General features: G+C 41.1%; 1 protein-coding gene across 3 annotated transcripts in view; it reads left to right on the forward strand.

Annotated features, from left to right (window-relative positions):
• Nucleotides 1-9,234: 9,234 nt before the first annotated feature.
• skap2 (src kinase associated phosphoprotein 2) overlaps nucleotides 9,235-16,015 on the forward strand; it is a 259,416-nt gene continuing 252,635 nt past the window's right edge. The window contains exon 1 of one of the 3 annotated variants that reach the window (XM_048613889.1): nucleotides 9,235-9,489. In XM_048613889.1, the coding sequence (XP_048469846.1) occupies nucleotides 9,450-9,489 (40 nt within the window). In that variant the 5' untranslated portion in view covers nucleotides 9,235-9,449. The remainder of the gene's footprint in view (nucleotides 9,490-16,015) is intronic. The other 2 variants (XM_048613882.1, XM_048613874.1) reach the window with 2 other exon arrangements.

Below are 16,015 nucleotides of genomic sequence, written 5' to 3' on the forward strand. Positions count from 1 at the left end.
TCACTGGCATTAGAGCTGAAATAGGAAGGAGCTACATCACTAGGATGGGCTATATTGAATCAGATTGGAACAAAGTTCCTCACAGAAAGGATATACAGGGTTGTATAAACTATGTAAAATAATAGAAGCAAAGGCTGGATGGGAGGGGAAAGAGGGAGGATTCAGTGTCAAAATAATGATCTAAAAAGAAACTGAAGGTTAAGAGTACAAAAGGTGATAACAGTAATAGTAAATAAGTCAGGAAATTAATATTCATAAGTAACAACATAATACCCATTAAATTTCAAGTTGGAGTAATGAAAAATGAAACTAATAAATAATTTTTGCATTGCAACATGCAAAGTTTTATATCTTCAGAAAGTAAGTATACTAAACTCACTGTGACACAAATGGAAAGATGTGGAGGTGCCGGTGTTGGACTGGAACAGACAAAATCAGAAGTCACATGACACCAGGTTATAGTCCAACAGGTTTATTTGGAATCACACAAACTTTCAAAGCGTAGCCCCTTCGTCAGGTGCAGTGAGAGAGCAGGGCACACAGACACAGAGTTTATAGGCAGTAAGACCAAGGGCAGAGAGATCAAACAATCATATAACTGCATGAGTGGCGTGTCAGATGATAAGTCTCTGCAGGTGACCAAGAGTGTTAGACAGCACGTAAAGTATACACAAGGTGACATCTCAGGTCGGACACTGAATTGTAGGTGTGAGGCTTTGTTCAGAAACTGAATTTGAATTACTTATTACACTCTCTCACTCACATACACTCACACATGCTTTCACACAGGCACACACACACTCTCTCTCACACACATACTCTCTCTCTCTCTCTCACACACACACACACAAATTTATGGGGTGAATCATTTCATCCAAGATGTTTGTTTATTTGCAGGTGCATTCTATGTTGTCCAAAAACATACAATTTGTAGTCACAGTCAATCAGTGTGGCATCTTATAAATTCTAGTTTTCGGAATAAAACCAGGTTAAAACTCTGAGACAGATTCTGAACAAAGCCTCACAATTACAATTCAGTGTCTGGCCTGAGATGTCACCTTTTGTACACTCCTATGCCTCTGCCTGATTGCCATGACAATGCAGCACTGACATTGACTTTATAAACACTTTACACACCATCTAACACTCTTGGTCAACCGCAGAGACTTATCATCTGACACCCCTCTCACGCCAGCTGTATGAGCTTTTGATCTCTCTGCCAATAAACTTTGTATCTGTGTGCCCTGCCCTCTCACTGCACTTGACGAAGGGGCTGCACTCCGAAAGCTTGTGTGATTCCAAATAAACCTGTTGGACTATAACCTGGTGATGTGTGACTTCTGACAAATGGGAAGAGATAAATGGTGTTTGTCTTCATCCAAATTTGAGGCAAATAGATAAGAAACATAGACAAGCATGCTCTCACATACATGTCTGCTTTCTTCACACCCATCAGAAGCTCAAACTTCCAAGGCAATTGAGGACAGCATGGTGACTCAGTGATTAGCACTGCTGCCTCACAGAGCCAGGGACCCAGATTTGATTCCAGCCTTGTGTGGAATTTGCATGGCGGTTTCCACTGGGTACTTTGGTTTTCTCCCACAAAAATGTGCAGGTTAGGTAGATGGACCATGCTAAATTGTCCATAGTGAACAAGGATGTGTGGGCTAGATGGACTAGTGATTGTAAATGTGAGATTACAGGATAGGGTAGTGAGCTGGGTCTGGGTGGGATGCTCTTTAGAGGATCAGTGCAGAGTTGATGGGCCAAATAGCCTGTTTCTGCACTGTAGGATTTCTATGATTCTATGAATTCCCATGGATTCAGTATAGCAGGGTCCCAACATACACCTCTGGTTGGACATCCGATCTGCAAGGCCCTGCACAGCAGAATTTCTGGGCCCATTATATTGTGCCTATTTTAGTAAGTGGACAGAAATGGAAAAATCACCCGTGTCATCTTAATACTCATACTTTTTTAATTTTCTTTTTCTATCACTACATTTAGGAGCATACCCAACATCACCAGCTGAGGTAGAGGCAGTCTGCTCACTGCCATGTCCCATTGTCTTCAATAGCCATGGTGGACATCTTCTGGGATCTCGAGGGATCCAGTCTACCTGGAGACTTTTGCACTGGTTCTGGAGCATTCCCATTGACCTTACCTATTGCGGTAGAAGGGATGAGGAGATGCTGATAACCTTGGAGGTGTCCTAGGACGAAAGCCCAAAAGCAGCCAGTACTCGCTACTCTACGTGGATGCACAAATGCACCTCTGGGTCTCCCTGAGGGCAAGGACCTCTGACGGAGGCTCAGATGCCTCACCTCCCATTGACCTAGCGACTGCTGCACTGAGCACACCTATGGAGCGATAGAATACAGGACTAAACAAAGGGACTGTATACTCAGCCCGGTTTTCTGTGGCAAGTTGCCATTCTCTCCATAAGGCAATATGCTGAAATGCCTGCAACATAGGACAACTCATGGCACGCATATTCTCCTCTACTGCCTATATTCTCTGGCATTTTCTGCAAGTCCAACAGGCAACCTGAGACTTGTCATCAACTTGGGGGTCAGAAGGATCCTGATTCCAAGCAGTTCTCAATCATCTAGGGACCTAGTGTCACATTTTCTCAGTGTTTGCATTGCGTCTGTGATATGCTCACCAGATTGTGCTCCCAAATCCATACATGACCTCCCTGTGGTGTAACTGTTGGTGGAGGTGAATGATGAGGCAGGTGATGGTGCTTCCTCGGGGGCACTGGTTGTTTTGTTCCCAGATGTGGAGTATTTAGACTCCCCCTTTGCTGTAGCCTCGTCCCTGGACAGTGATGACCTATCCACTTCCGTTGTCCGCCACTTGCAGTTCCTCTTTGCCAGCGATCTACATGGCCTCTTGCTCAGATGATGTAAGGAATTGTTGTCAAGGTCTGTACACTTCCTCTCCCCATTATGGGTCTGCTTCTCCTGTGTGACAAAGTGCAGAGTTTGGTTGAGCCCAAGTAACACCTAATCTGCTTGTCAGCATGCATCGCCAACACACTTACAGTCTCGACATTCACAAGTGGAACCCAAGCACATACAAAAGGCAAACTACCTCATGCTTTGGTTTCAATTGGCATGTGGCCTGAGGCTGGTGATGGTGCATCCACTGATGCATATACATGACTATGAGAGGCTCTTGTTGAAGATGCAACATTGACGTTAACATTGCAGACCAGAGAAGGCCATAGATTCACTTCCTGCATTAGATGCAGGTTTCATTTATGACCCCATGGTTGCTCAACTCCTCTGCCACCTCCATCCAGGCCACCATGATTGTGTGAGAGGGCCTTGTTATGTTATCTTCAGGAAGGAAAGCATGCAGTGCTTTTCGCAGCTGGCTGGAGTAGAATGTGCAGGGAGGCATTGCTGAACCATGGGGTTGGTCTGTTTTGACCATTGGTTATTAGTTCAAAGAACATGGCTTTTTCAATCAGTAGAGTCTGGGAACTGATGCATAACTTCCCTGTTTGAACAGGAGGCTCTTTAAATGCAGTATTGTCACCTGATTGCAGGTTTTACCAGTAACGGTTCCCTGCTGTGAAATTGCACATGGTTTCCATGTACAGCATAAGTACTTACAATTTTCATTGTGATCGCATTCGAAAAAACAAAAAAAAAATTGATGATCAGTTCCAGGTACATCATTGTGAACGACATGCTGTTGACAAAATCCCGACCAGTGTTTCAGAGATAATCTTACATGAACATTTTTATGACTAGTTCCATCTGAAACAACAAACGTTTTCATCCAGTTGATGAGAGCCCTTACTCTGTATTTCCTGCATTTTCAGTTTAACTTCAGAGGCTTTATGTTTTTTTTAGCCTGCACTGAAGCTGTTTTCACATTTTGTTTTCTTGCAGTAAATGCTTGACTTATACTTGAACAAAGGTCCTTTTATATAAGCACTTGGAATGTGTGGAAACATTCACATGTCTTTTTTTAAAGTGTATTTTGTTGGCTCCATATTTCTTTGACAGCCTTGGATTTATACTTTTACGGGCCTTTTGTGATGTCTGTATAAACATAGATATGTATCTAAGTCAACAAAATGTCACTGAAACATTTTTCCACAATGCGTCAGTTTGCTATACAGAATGTTCAGCTTTCATTTCCAATTTTTTTTTTTACAATTTCTGTTCCTTGCTGTTTTTATATACATAAAGCAGTAGTTCTCCGCAGGCTGTCTTCCTACATTTTAAATGTGTTCTCACCTCATTGCATTTGGCTTCGTTCCTAGAACAGCTAGCTCTGAAAACACAGCTCAACTTATGTTGAGCTATTTTGAGGGCCAAAGCCTCCTGAAACTGTGGTTTTCCTTCTGTTTTTGCTTCTATGAATTTAAGGAAAAAGTTGAAAAAAGTATGTTAATAGGAAATGTGATATATTGCTATGAAGGTATGCTGACAAGGCCAGTTTAAAAGAAAATCAAAAAGCTTGTGCAATGGCTGTAAATAAAAAACTGTTCAGTAGGTTGTTGAGCTGCATGGCCTAAGGAGATCGTAGGATCAATCTTCTGTTATTGTTGAGATAATAGCTTGATCTCTGCTGAGCAGCAGTGTGGATCCTACACTTGGCTTGACTGGCCCTGTATGTGGATAAATTAGCAGCGGTTCATTGATCACAATTCAACTAATCACTCTGGAAATTTGAAATTAAAACATACTCAAAACAGTACTTCAAACACCTTAAGGTTAAGAAGTGTTTTATTACTTCAGGAGTAGATGACACCAGGTTATAGTCCAACAGGTTTCTTTGAAATTACAAGGTGTCATCTGACTTTTGACTTTGTCCACCCTAGTCCAACACCAGCACCTCCACATCATGTCTTATTATGAGTAGATGAAATCTTATTGTTCCTCTCATTTATTTCCTCACATCTCCTGCCCTCTCATTAGTGTTATTGTCGAACTCCAAATCCCACATCACATAATTCAGTACTGAAGTCAGAAGACCAAGAAAATCAAGTATATGAAATAAAAGCATAAATCATTACACTAGATTCTTCTAATATTGGAACTAAGCACATATTTTGGTTCTTTGACTCAGTGGAGTGGGAGTATTACTCCAACTTGCCTAGTTTCTGTGTGACTTTGGCTATCTACTGCTCCAAGTTTCTCGCACGAGAGCAGAGCAATTCGCCAACTTCCATCAGCATGGAAGAACAATGGCAATTAAGAGCTGGATATATTAACCAGCAAAGGCTAAACTCTGGCTGACTGGAGTAGAGGAGGAGTCCGAGATGGATCATCCACTCAGTACTTCTGACCGAACATGCATGCAAATGTGCTGGGCTCTTCCATTGCTAAAGATGGGGATATTTGTGGAGCTTCCTCCTCTAGTTGGCTGTTTCCATCACCATTCATGACTGTAGCTTAGATCTCATATGTTGGTTGTGGAATTGCTTAGCCCTGTTTATTATATGCTGCTTCTGTTGTTTAGTGTGCAGTAGTCCTGTGTTGTAGCTTCACCTGGTTGACACTTCATTTTTAGATATGCCTGAAGCTGCCCCTAGCATGTCTGCTACACTCCCCTTCATTGAACCACAGTTAATTCTCGAGCTTGGTGGTAAGGGTAGAGTGGGAACTATGCTTGGAAATTAGATTATAGATTGAATACAAATACAAGAAAACTCAGTAGGCCTCATGGCAAGAGACCGTCTGAAAAACTCATCCAACTAGGACTTAGGCAAAAAAAAATCAGCTGCAAGAGTTGCTCAACAGCACCTCTACAGAACTGAATACAATTCTGCTGCTGATGGTTCACAGTACCACATGGATGCCCAGTTTTGATTTAATACATCTGTTTGAACTCTTCTCATTTAGGACGATGTTAGTGTCACTGACTTTATATCCACAATGACAATGTAGTGGTCACTTCACTGTTTTGGACAGATGCATTTGTGACAGGAAGATTGGCGAGGGTGAGGTCAACTATGATTTTCCCTATTGCCACTCTTTCACCGCCTGCTGCAGATCCTCTCCAGCAACTCCACCCAGCTTGGTCTGTCGAGATGCTGTTAAGCAACTCTTGCAGCTGAGTCCTTTTTTTTTGGCTAAGTTCCTGCGTGAGTGAGTTTTTCAGAGGGTCTCTTACCATGAGGCCTACTGAGTTTTCCCGTCCTATCGTATCAAACTCACTTCACTAATTATCTACCTGACCCCAAAGGAATCTTTCACATTTGATGGGCAAAAAAGGATGCTGAAGTGGTTAATAGGGAAGAACGTAGGGTTGGAAGCTCAGCTCAGGGTTAAATAGGATGCTGAAGTTGTGAACAGACTTGACTCAGCCAGAGACAATGTTGGAATTAGCAGCTAGGTAATGGAACTTACAGCAGGACCAAAGAAAACGGTTTTGTTTACTTCAGAGGAAATTTTGGTTTATCCAGATTTGCCAGACAAATTGTGTGCCAACATAAATGTAGTGGTAGGCTTAAGACAGGTGGTGGTAGAGAGCAGTGTGTCATCAATATATTTGTGGAACCTGATATTATGTTGGAAGTTCCCAAAATTCAACATTTTAGAGTAACCTTCATTCTTGAATTGCACATATCATCGCTTTACTGTTTCATTTTGTGCAGTTTTTCATACATTCTTGCTTTAAGTTGAATCGGCCACTGTTCAATTCACTCAGATTGTTTTAATTCATTCAGTAACTCCCAACACTAAGTCAATACCGGACTTGAGGTATCTCACAACGCTTAGAATTACAGGAACAAAAATAAAGTTGCGGAAAATCTCAGCAGGTCTGGCAGCATCTGTAAGGGAAAATACAGAGTTAATGTTTCGGGTCCGGTGACCCTTCCTCTGAACAGGGTTTTGCATGTGTTCCAGACTCTTGATGTACCATAGTGGGAGGACCTTAGCATGTGGCCTTCCTGCATTGATCCCTTTCAGTTGTTATGTTCAGCTTTGGTATGGTCCTCAGCATGTTGGAGTGTGCCAGGCTGCAATGCTATGTCATGGACAACTCTTTAAGCTGGAATATGACTGGGTTTTGTGCAGATCAAAGAGAGTCTTCGTTCTTCAGCAGCAGTTGATATTTGTCTTGGTGTGCGTCCCTGGAAACAGTCTGTGTATTACTGAGTTCTGTACTGTGGAACAGCTCAGGATGAACCTTGACATAATCCAGTGTCTCTTTCCAACCACCTTTGCAAAGATGTTGCCCAAGAGCTTTAAGATCCTGGAGCAACCTTGCAATTATTTTCATGGACCTGCTCATCCCTGGGCATAAATAGCACTGTGGGAATTACTTTGGTACTTAGATGATGAAAGATACATAATAAATCAGGGGATAGTCTTTTACTAATGAAAAAATTATATTAGAGCTTGCTATATCTCAAATTACTATGTATAGTAATATTTAGTATTAATATACAATAAACTGTTAATTGCACAATGAAGTTCTCGACCTTACCTTCTCCTCAATCAGTCTGACTTGAACACAAGCTCTTAGATGTGGGCATCAAACAGTACAATAAAAGGTGCATTCCAAAGGGATGTGGCCACAGATTCTCCCTTAACATAGCATCCTCAAGGTCAGTGTACAGTGTTGAGAATCTGTTTGTACATGAAGGATCTGACAAGGTGGGTCTTCTCAGCAATAGCCAAGCTGCAATTTGGTGCTTATTTGAAAGTTCTGGCAATGAGGCTTTCTGACAAATGTCTTTGGCAGTCTGCTCAGGAAATCATACGATAGGATATGCCATCCTTCGTTGCAGTGCCTAGAGAATGTTATGCACAGACCACTGTCTAGTGAACTTGGCAAAGGTGTTTTCAGCAGAACCTTTTCCATGAGGTACAGCTTGTATGGCAAGACCTGACATAATTGAACATTCCACAGCAAAGTGGCCAGATCCATCCTTTATACCATCTACAGACAGCTAGAATATCAGTATGTAATGACATTTGGGGCTTGATTTTCACTCACTTTTGGGGACAAGGTCTGGTCAGGGTGCACTCTGAAAACAGCACTCCTGACTGAACTGAGAATCTTCTGACATTCCAGGAATGTGCTGCTATTTCCATACCAAAAGTCTGAACAGGGATGATGGCAACCCAATCTCCTCCAATTAACCTGTTAGTCAACATTACAGAAAAAGAGGTGCTGGGGATCTTAAAAAGGTAGATTAATCTCTGGGACCTGATGAAGTGTATCCCAGGACATTGTGGGAAGCTAGGGAAGAAATTGTTGGGCCCCCAGCAGACATATTTGTATCATCCACAACCGTGGATGAGGTGCCAGAAGATTGGAGGGGGGGCTAATGTTGTGCCTTCATTTCAGAAAGGCTGCAAGGAAAAGCCTGGGAACTATAGACCAGTGAGTCAGATGTCAGTGATGGGTAAGTTGTTGGAAGGGATTCAGAGGGACAGAAATGGGATATGGGCCAAATCTTACCACACATAGCAGCAACAAGAGCAGCTGGAATCTTTGACTCAGTGGAGGGGAGTATCACTCCCATTTGTCTTGTTTCTGTGTGACTATCTGCTGTTCCAAGTTCATAGTACAGGAGCAGAGCAGTTTGTTAACTTCTTCCAACATGCAAGACCAATGGCAATTGGGCAGGTGTAGGGGTTTGCTGTACATTGCAACTGGGGGGAGAAGAGGCAGTACCATGCCCATGTGTGACCTGGTGTAATGGGACTTTGTAGGGTCTGGTGTGGATGGCTGAGGTCTTCCAGGATGACTCCTTCCTGAGTGTATATCACTGTTCCCCACAGGGACGTACCCAGGGATGTATCCAAGATATTATCTATCAGTTGTGTGTCAATAAATTTAGCAAAGGGTAGCTGTTGCTTGACTAATGCATGGGACGTCTCTCCATTTTGGCACTTGTTGGTAAGGAAGAGTTTACAAAGTCAGTAAGGCGGTGTTTGCCGTTGTTGATGCATACCTCAAAGCTAGGTGGGTACATCCAGATTCATTGCTCTCTGTCGGATTATACGCTTGATGCAAGTGAGTGTCTTCCTGGATCAATTCTGAGAGCAGTTACGAATCAACCGCAATACTGTGCGGCAAGTTTCCTTCCCTAAAGGAAAGTCTTACTTTCAGATGGATTATAAAAACTAGTTTTCCTTCTCCGCCCCCTTTCAAATTTCATCGTCTGGCAAAGTGGGATTTGAGGCCTCGTCCTCAGCTTTGGCCTGGGTTCAGGATTACTGCTGTAATGACATGAACATGAACACAACCACCGCCACCGCCTCCCTGATCAACAGCAACAAGCCCTGGGGCCGCTGCTCCCATTGCTTGCGCGAGCATTGACGCTACGTAGGCGCTCGAGAGCTGCGCCCGCGCTTTGTGCAATGTGGTGGTTGCGCGCGCGTTCCCCCCGCCGCTGTTGGGGCTGCGTTTTCCCGTAGCGCGAACACAGCCGGTGACAGCGCTCAGCTCGGCCCCCGGGTGCAGCGATGCAGCGAATTCCTGAGGACGTGAAGAGCCTCATTGCAGGTAAAAAAAAACCCTCCAAACGAGCCGTTCGTCACGGCAGCTTGATAAGAATTACGAACAACCCCACGGTATTTTCTAAAGGAGTTGAATGAGTTTGGTCCAGAGCAAAGTCAAAAGAGGAAGTTGGAGTGATGCAGTCAGTTTCTGAGAAGTAAAAGCTTCCCTGCTCTTTGAAACAACAACAACATTTCCCTCGTCTATTGTCAGATTGTTAGATTATTTACCGTGGCCATGACCTGTAACTCGGCCAAGAGGCTGAATACCGAATGATGTGTCGGGGACGTCGGTGAGCACCTGCCGGGAATGTCGATATTAACGTGAGCTCGAAGCGGCCTCCCCTTTGCACTCCAATCCGGGAATAGTCACCGGCAGCTTACCGAGTGAAAGCTCACGTCTCACTGCCCAGTTAAAAAATCAGATCTTAGTGAGTTTCCTTTTTAAAAATCGAAGAGGAATTCAAATGATGCACTCGGTTCAAGCGAAGCGCCAACACAACTGCTGACTTGTTACGAAGTTTATTTTCGGCAATAAGGAACTGTTTTAAAAACTTAACTACTTTTAGCCCTTTTTCCCCGCCAATCGTTAAAGTCACTGCCTGAAAACGTAAAATGTAAATGGAGTAACTAATTAAATTCTTATTGAGTATTGAGATTAAATTCAGTGCGTTTTGTGCTTATGGAATCAAGACATTAATCTTGTAAGAGGTCGATACTGTTATGCTGTAGCAAAAGTCTTTAAATAAGTACTACATATATTTATGCAGGTGAAGGCCACAATTTAGAGCGAATCAAATTAGAAATTATTTTACCGAACACAACTTGCAAACATGCTGACCTACCAATTTATGATGGGGCTACGGAAGCTATTCTTATTGTTTTGCATAACAAATTACTTTTCGGCTTTGCAGTCGGAATTTAGCATTGGATGGTTGGTGTCAACTGACACTATTTTTATCAGTTTAACTCTTTCAAAATGTTTCAGCTAGACAAAGAGTTGGCGTGAGGTGTGGCTAAGGATTATTCCTAAAGATGTGGGTGGATGTTTTTCCTGAAATTTTACCTTTTTTTTAAAAAAAGAAATATAATTTTAGAGTCTAACTTTAACGTTTTTAAAAAAGTTGTCTTTATTGTTGTAAATGGAATCTGTATAAAACTTATTTACCTATGATAGCCTTTTTGAACAGTATAATTTCAACGATTGGAAATGTCTTTGTGAATATAACAATTTGTATTTATGTGCCAAGTTGAATATAATACAGCATTCACAGAAGCATTCTAAACTATAATATGATGCCACACCACATCTGCGGCAAAACCTTGGCTCAAGAACAGGAAAGTGTGCGATTGTTTTTTGGATTGGGGGAAGGCATACAGTAGTCATTTCCAAAGTTTCTTTATGAACACCACTGTTTTTCATATGTATTGACCTAAAAGTAAAACAAAGAACTGTGGATGTTGGAGATCTGAAACAAGAACAGAAATTCCTGGTGAAAGTCAGCAGGACTGACAGCATTTGTGCAGAGAAAGCAGAGTTAACGTTTCGAGTCCAGTGATTCTTTATCAGAACTCCTTCAGTATGCATAGACCTGCCTTGGTAGGTCTATACAAAATGTGTAGATGAGACAAAACTGTAGTGAGCAGTGAAGAGGACTTCAGCCAGTGCCGCTCACATTCCCTCGAACAAATAAGAGTGAACATGCAAGCTGGTAAAATGTGTGAATGTGAAGTTTATAGGAAATGTGAAGGGATACACTTTGCTAGGAAGAAAAAGGAGAAGTAATATAAATGAAAGTGTACAATTCTAAGGGATGTTCATGAATAGAGATGATTATATGCACAAGTAGTTGAAGGTGGCAAGGGAGATTGGAAAAAGTGGTTTAAAATAAGCATACAAGATTCTCTACTCCAGAGTACAAAAGTTAGAAAATTACAATAACTTTCATAAAATACTGATTTGACCAGCTTTGCTGAACTGTCTCTCAATATACAGCAATGAGCATGGGGATGATTGGTGCATTGTTGTGAGTTAGAACCCAGGTAGCAATGTTTTTGTTGATTGTTTAACGGAGGAGAGAATTTGGGAAGTTAGTCAGGAGTACATTGGAATATCAACTCAGGGTAAATCATGGATGTTTCCATCACAGGCAGTTGAGTTCCATTATGGAAATTAAAATAGTCTGCCTTAGTGGTAGACAGTAACAGATTTTTATAAGTTCAAACTTAGTACTATCTTTGCAAGAACAAAATGTAGAGTTGAAACTTAAAACAAAGCAAGTATTTTAATGTGGCCCATAGTAATATCTTGTTATACTGTCATGGGAATGGCCAATTAGATCTTGGATAATTCTGCACAAGCAGTGAAAATGATGGGCAAAGGCACTTGTAATTGGCCTTAGAATCGACGTGTGAAGTGCATTGGTGAAGGAACAGGAACCTGCTGAGCCTCATGCAAGATGGTGTGCAACTTGGAGATGGTCAAGTTGAAGGTTAATAAATTGTCTAAAGTCAAAGATAATTCACATATATTGTGAAACCTCCTACCTTTAAGGAAAACAGATTAATGCGCTGCAGCAAATGGTGTATTACAACAACATAAACTCAGTTTCATGAATGTCTACACCAACCTAGTCCTGCCTTGGTCTCTTCGTTGTTGAGTGGACCTACAGAAAGCAATAAAATAATTTACAGCTTGAACATACGTGAACAATGAAGGACCTACTATGAAACAGTGTTCAATACTATCAATCTCCTTGTGCGTAAGACCCTTTGAAACACTCCCAAGTGATAGGTGTTTTTATAGTCCTGTTAGCCTAAATGAGAGCAAGTTTCAAAGGTTATTTATGAACTGGAGCAACGTATGGATGTGTAATAATATTTAGGCTCAAGATGTTGTGGCTCAAGTTGCAGACCCATTCTTGTTTCGTAGGCTGTTAACTGTAGTTCTCCAAATTGTGCAGATAAAACGGCATCCTAACTGCAATATGATTGGCTGTGGAAAAGTTTTATTTTTAAGATGAGGTTCTCCATTAAAACTGAAGCAATGTTCCTAGTAAAATGATGGTCCTGATATGACTATTGACACTAGCCAGTGCATCACAGACAGCGCATCATTTGTAATTTAGTTACTGATTTGACTTGATATAGATGTAAGGAATTTCTAAATGATCCTACTCATCTGTAAACAAATGTACCTGCAGCGCCCCACTGCTTAGGTGTGCAAATGCTACACCTGGCTAGTGATGTTTGTGATTCTCATGAGAAATTATTTCAATAAGCCATACTACTGTTTGTTATTCTTCATTATTTGTCCTGCAAAACTATTGTTTTCCTCACATAATTTAATATAATTTGTGCGTTACAATTTATGAGAAGGCCAAATTTTTATAATGATGGAGTGCCAAAATGGCACAAGAGCCCTGATTCTGAAGAACCCACCACCGAAAGTAGCACCCACCATTTTATTGTGTGCTAATTCATAAGGCTTATTCAGATAGTCTGCACAGAAAACATGCCAAATGGCTGCCTCCTATACCATAACAATTTTTGTGCAATGTAGCTGCCTTCAAACTGATTAAAGTTTTGCAAGTGGGATGTCCAAAACCTGACTTGTGGGTTTCACATTTTCAGTGGAAGGTCTAAAGTTGCCAGGGTTATTTGGAGAGCATCAGTTGGCCTATGGGTGATGGTAACTGAAGGTACAGTATTGACATCTGGATGTCAATCTAATGCTCAATGGGAACCAGGTTAAGTCTGTTAGAACTAATTTATATAGAACAAATAAGTAGCAGAGGTAAGAAGCTTTACATTTAGTGTAAGTAGTTTACAAATCTAGTTCCCTTGCTAAAAGACCTAGCTATTTAAACAGATATTGTCATTAATCTGTAACCCTAAATTTGTGTAAAATTTAATTGGTGAATTTTTTTTATTGATAGTCTGGAAAATTCCAATGTTTGAATACTGATACGTTACAGAAAGTTTTAAACTTTTGTTGGAAGGTGACCAAGCTTGGATTAACGTTTGTATTCTCTTTAAAAAGGAAGGAAGGAGATTTTGGTTCAGAAGCAAATTGTTCTATTACTGTAATTTTCTGACATGCAACTGTAGTTTGGCTAACCTGCCTATGTTCTTGTGTGTAGTTACCATTTTAAAACTACTTCTCATCCAATATTTGGGAGCATATGGGAAGGAAGAAAGAACTATTGTTGAATATTGAGAGAGGAAATGTTGAAGGTGTTATGTTGGGTGCCAATCAAGTTGGCTGTTCTTTCCTGGATAATGTCAAAGGATTTGAGAGTTGTTGGGAGCTGCACAAGGCAAGTGAAGAAATGCCTTGTAAATGGTGGACAGGCTTTTAGGATTCAGGAGGTTACTCACGCAGAAATCCCAGTTTCTGACTTGCTATTGTATCAACAATATTGATATGGCTGGTCTATTTCACTTTGTGCTTAGAAATTATGTACAATAATAATTTTATTCTCTCACTCTGCTTTTTATGATTATTCTCAAGACCTCTGTGCAGTAATCTTGTTAGCAATGAACGACTGGAGCTGTTTCTAATATGTACTTCATGTGTGACATAGATGAGCGGAATCATCCTCCTGGTTTATTTATTTATCCAGATGAAAGCAATTTCATTTATAATGCATGACAAGGTGGTTCTAAGGAAAAAAAATGGTGTGCACTGTATATCCAAAGATTTTAAACATTGAACCTTGGGTAAAGCAAAAAGGAATTGTTCCGTTTGAGTATGGCTGCTGAGCTTGTGCGAAGAGCTGTCAAAGTGACATGAGATCATGTGGAACTGAAGCTAGGTTAGTAGGGGTGCAAATAAAATGTCTTCTGTTGGCATCCTCTGTATAGTTATGTTCAGTAAAGAATGTTGTTCATTCACAAGAGTGTAGGTCACATCATTACATGTTGGCAGTGGTGACCAAACCCACAAGACCCTTAAGTATGCAAGTAAGCTTGTGGGAGGAGCATACAAACAGATTGAAAAAACTTCTGCAGGTATGTAAAGGGAAAAAGATTAGTGAAGACAAATGTAGGTCACCACAATCAGCAACAAAAGAAGTTATAATGAGAAGCAGAGATTGCAATGCAACAAAATACATATTTTGGTTCTATCTCCACAAAAGAGGACAGAAATAATGCACCAATCATGTTGGTAAACACAGGATCTAGTGAGAGGGAGGAACTGAAGTATTAGTAGCGAAGTGGGGTGAGGGAAATTGATGGAACTAAAGCCTGTTAAATCCCCAGGACCTGATAATCTACATCCTAGTGTACTTAAGGAATCAGGCCTAGAAATATTAGTCATATTATAAATTTCTTTAGACACAGGAACAATTCCTATGGATTGGAACGTAGCTAATGTGACATCACTGTTTCAGGAAAAATGAGGTAGAGAGAAAACAAGGAATTATAAATTGGTTAGCCTGACATCTAGAGGGAAATTGCTAGAGTCCATTATAAAAAAATTAACAGCAGGACACTTGTCACTGTTTCCAAGATTGGACCGAGTCAGTATGGATTTCTGAAAGGGAAATCATGCTTGACACATTTACTGAATTTTTTGAAGGATGTAACTAGTAGAGATGATAAGATGGAGCCAGTGGATTTGGTTTGTGTGGATTTTCAGAAGGCTTTCTATAAGGTCCCACATAAGAAACTGCATGTAAGATTAAAATGCATGGGATTGGTATGCTGACTTGAATGGAGAACTGTTTGGCAAGTTGAGTCTTTTTTCAAGTGGCAGCCAATGACTATTGGGTATTGGATAAATGTGAGGTAATCCACTTTTTGGTAGCAAAAACAGGTAGGCAGGTTATTATCTGAATAGATTGGGAAAAGGGAAGGTACTCGTACACTAATCCCTGAAAGGAAGTATACCAGTGCAGCAGGTGGTGAAGAAGGCTGCTGGTATGTTGGCTTTTATAGGGAGAGGATTCAAGTCAAGGAGCAGGGATGTCCTGCTAAGAATGCACAGGAACAGACCTCAACTGGAGTATTTGTGCGACATTGATTTCCTTATTTGATAAAAGATGTTCTGGCTATGGAAGGAGCACAACAAAGGTTTACCAGGCTGATTGCTGGGATGGTAGGAATGATGTATGAAGAGAGGCTGGATCAATTAGGACTATATGCACTGAAGTTTAAAAGAATGAGGGGAGATCTCGCAGAAACCTATGCAATTCTAACAGGATAAGACAGGGTAAACGCAGGAAGGATGTTCACGATGACCAAGGAGTCCAGAACCAGGGTCACAGTCTCAGAATATGGGATAAGCCATTTAGGACTGAGGTGAGGAGAAATTTTTTCATCCAGAGAGCGGTGAGCCTCTGGAATTCTCTGTAACAGAAAGCAGTTGAGACCAAAACATCAAATGTTTTCAAGGAGTTTGAGAGAGTTCTTGGGGCGAAAGGGATCAACAGGTATGTGGGGAAAGCAGATACAGGGCACAGAATTAGATGATTAGCCATGATCATATTGAATAGTGGAGCAGGTTCAAAGAAAAAATGGCCTACTGC

Source organism: Rhincodon typus, chromosome 2 (assembly GCF_021869965.1).
Source record: "Rhincodon typus isolate 14 chromosome 2, sRhiTyp1.1, whole genome shotgun sequence".
Lineage (NCBI taxonomy): Eukaryota > Metazoa > Chordata > Chondrichthyes > Orectolobiformes > Rhincodontidae > Rhincodon > Rhincodon typus.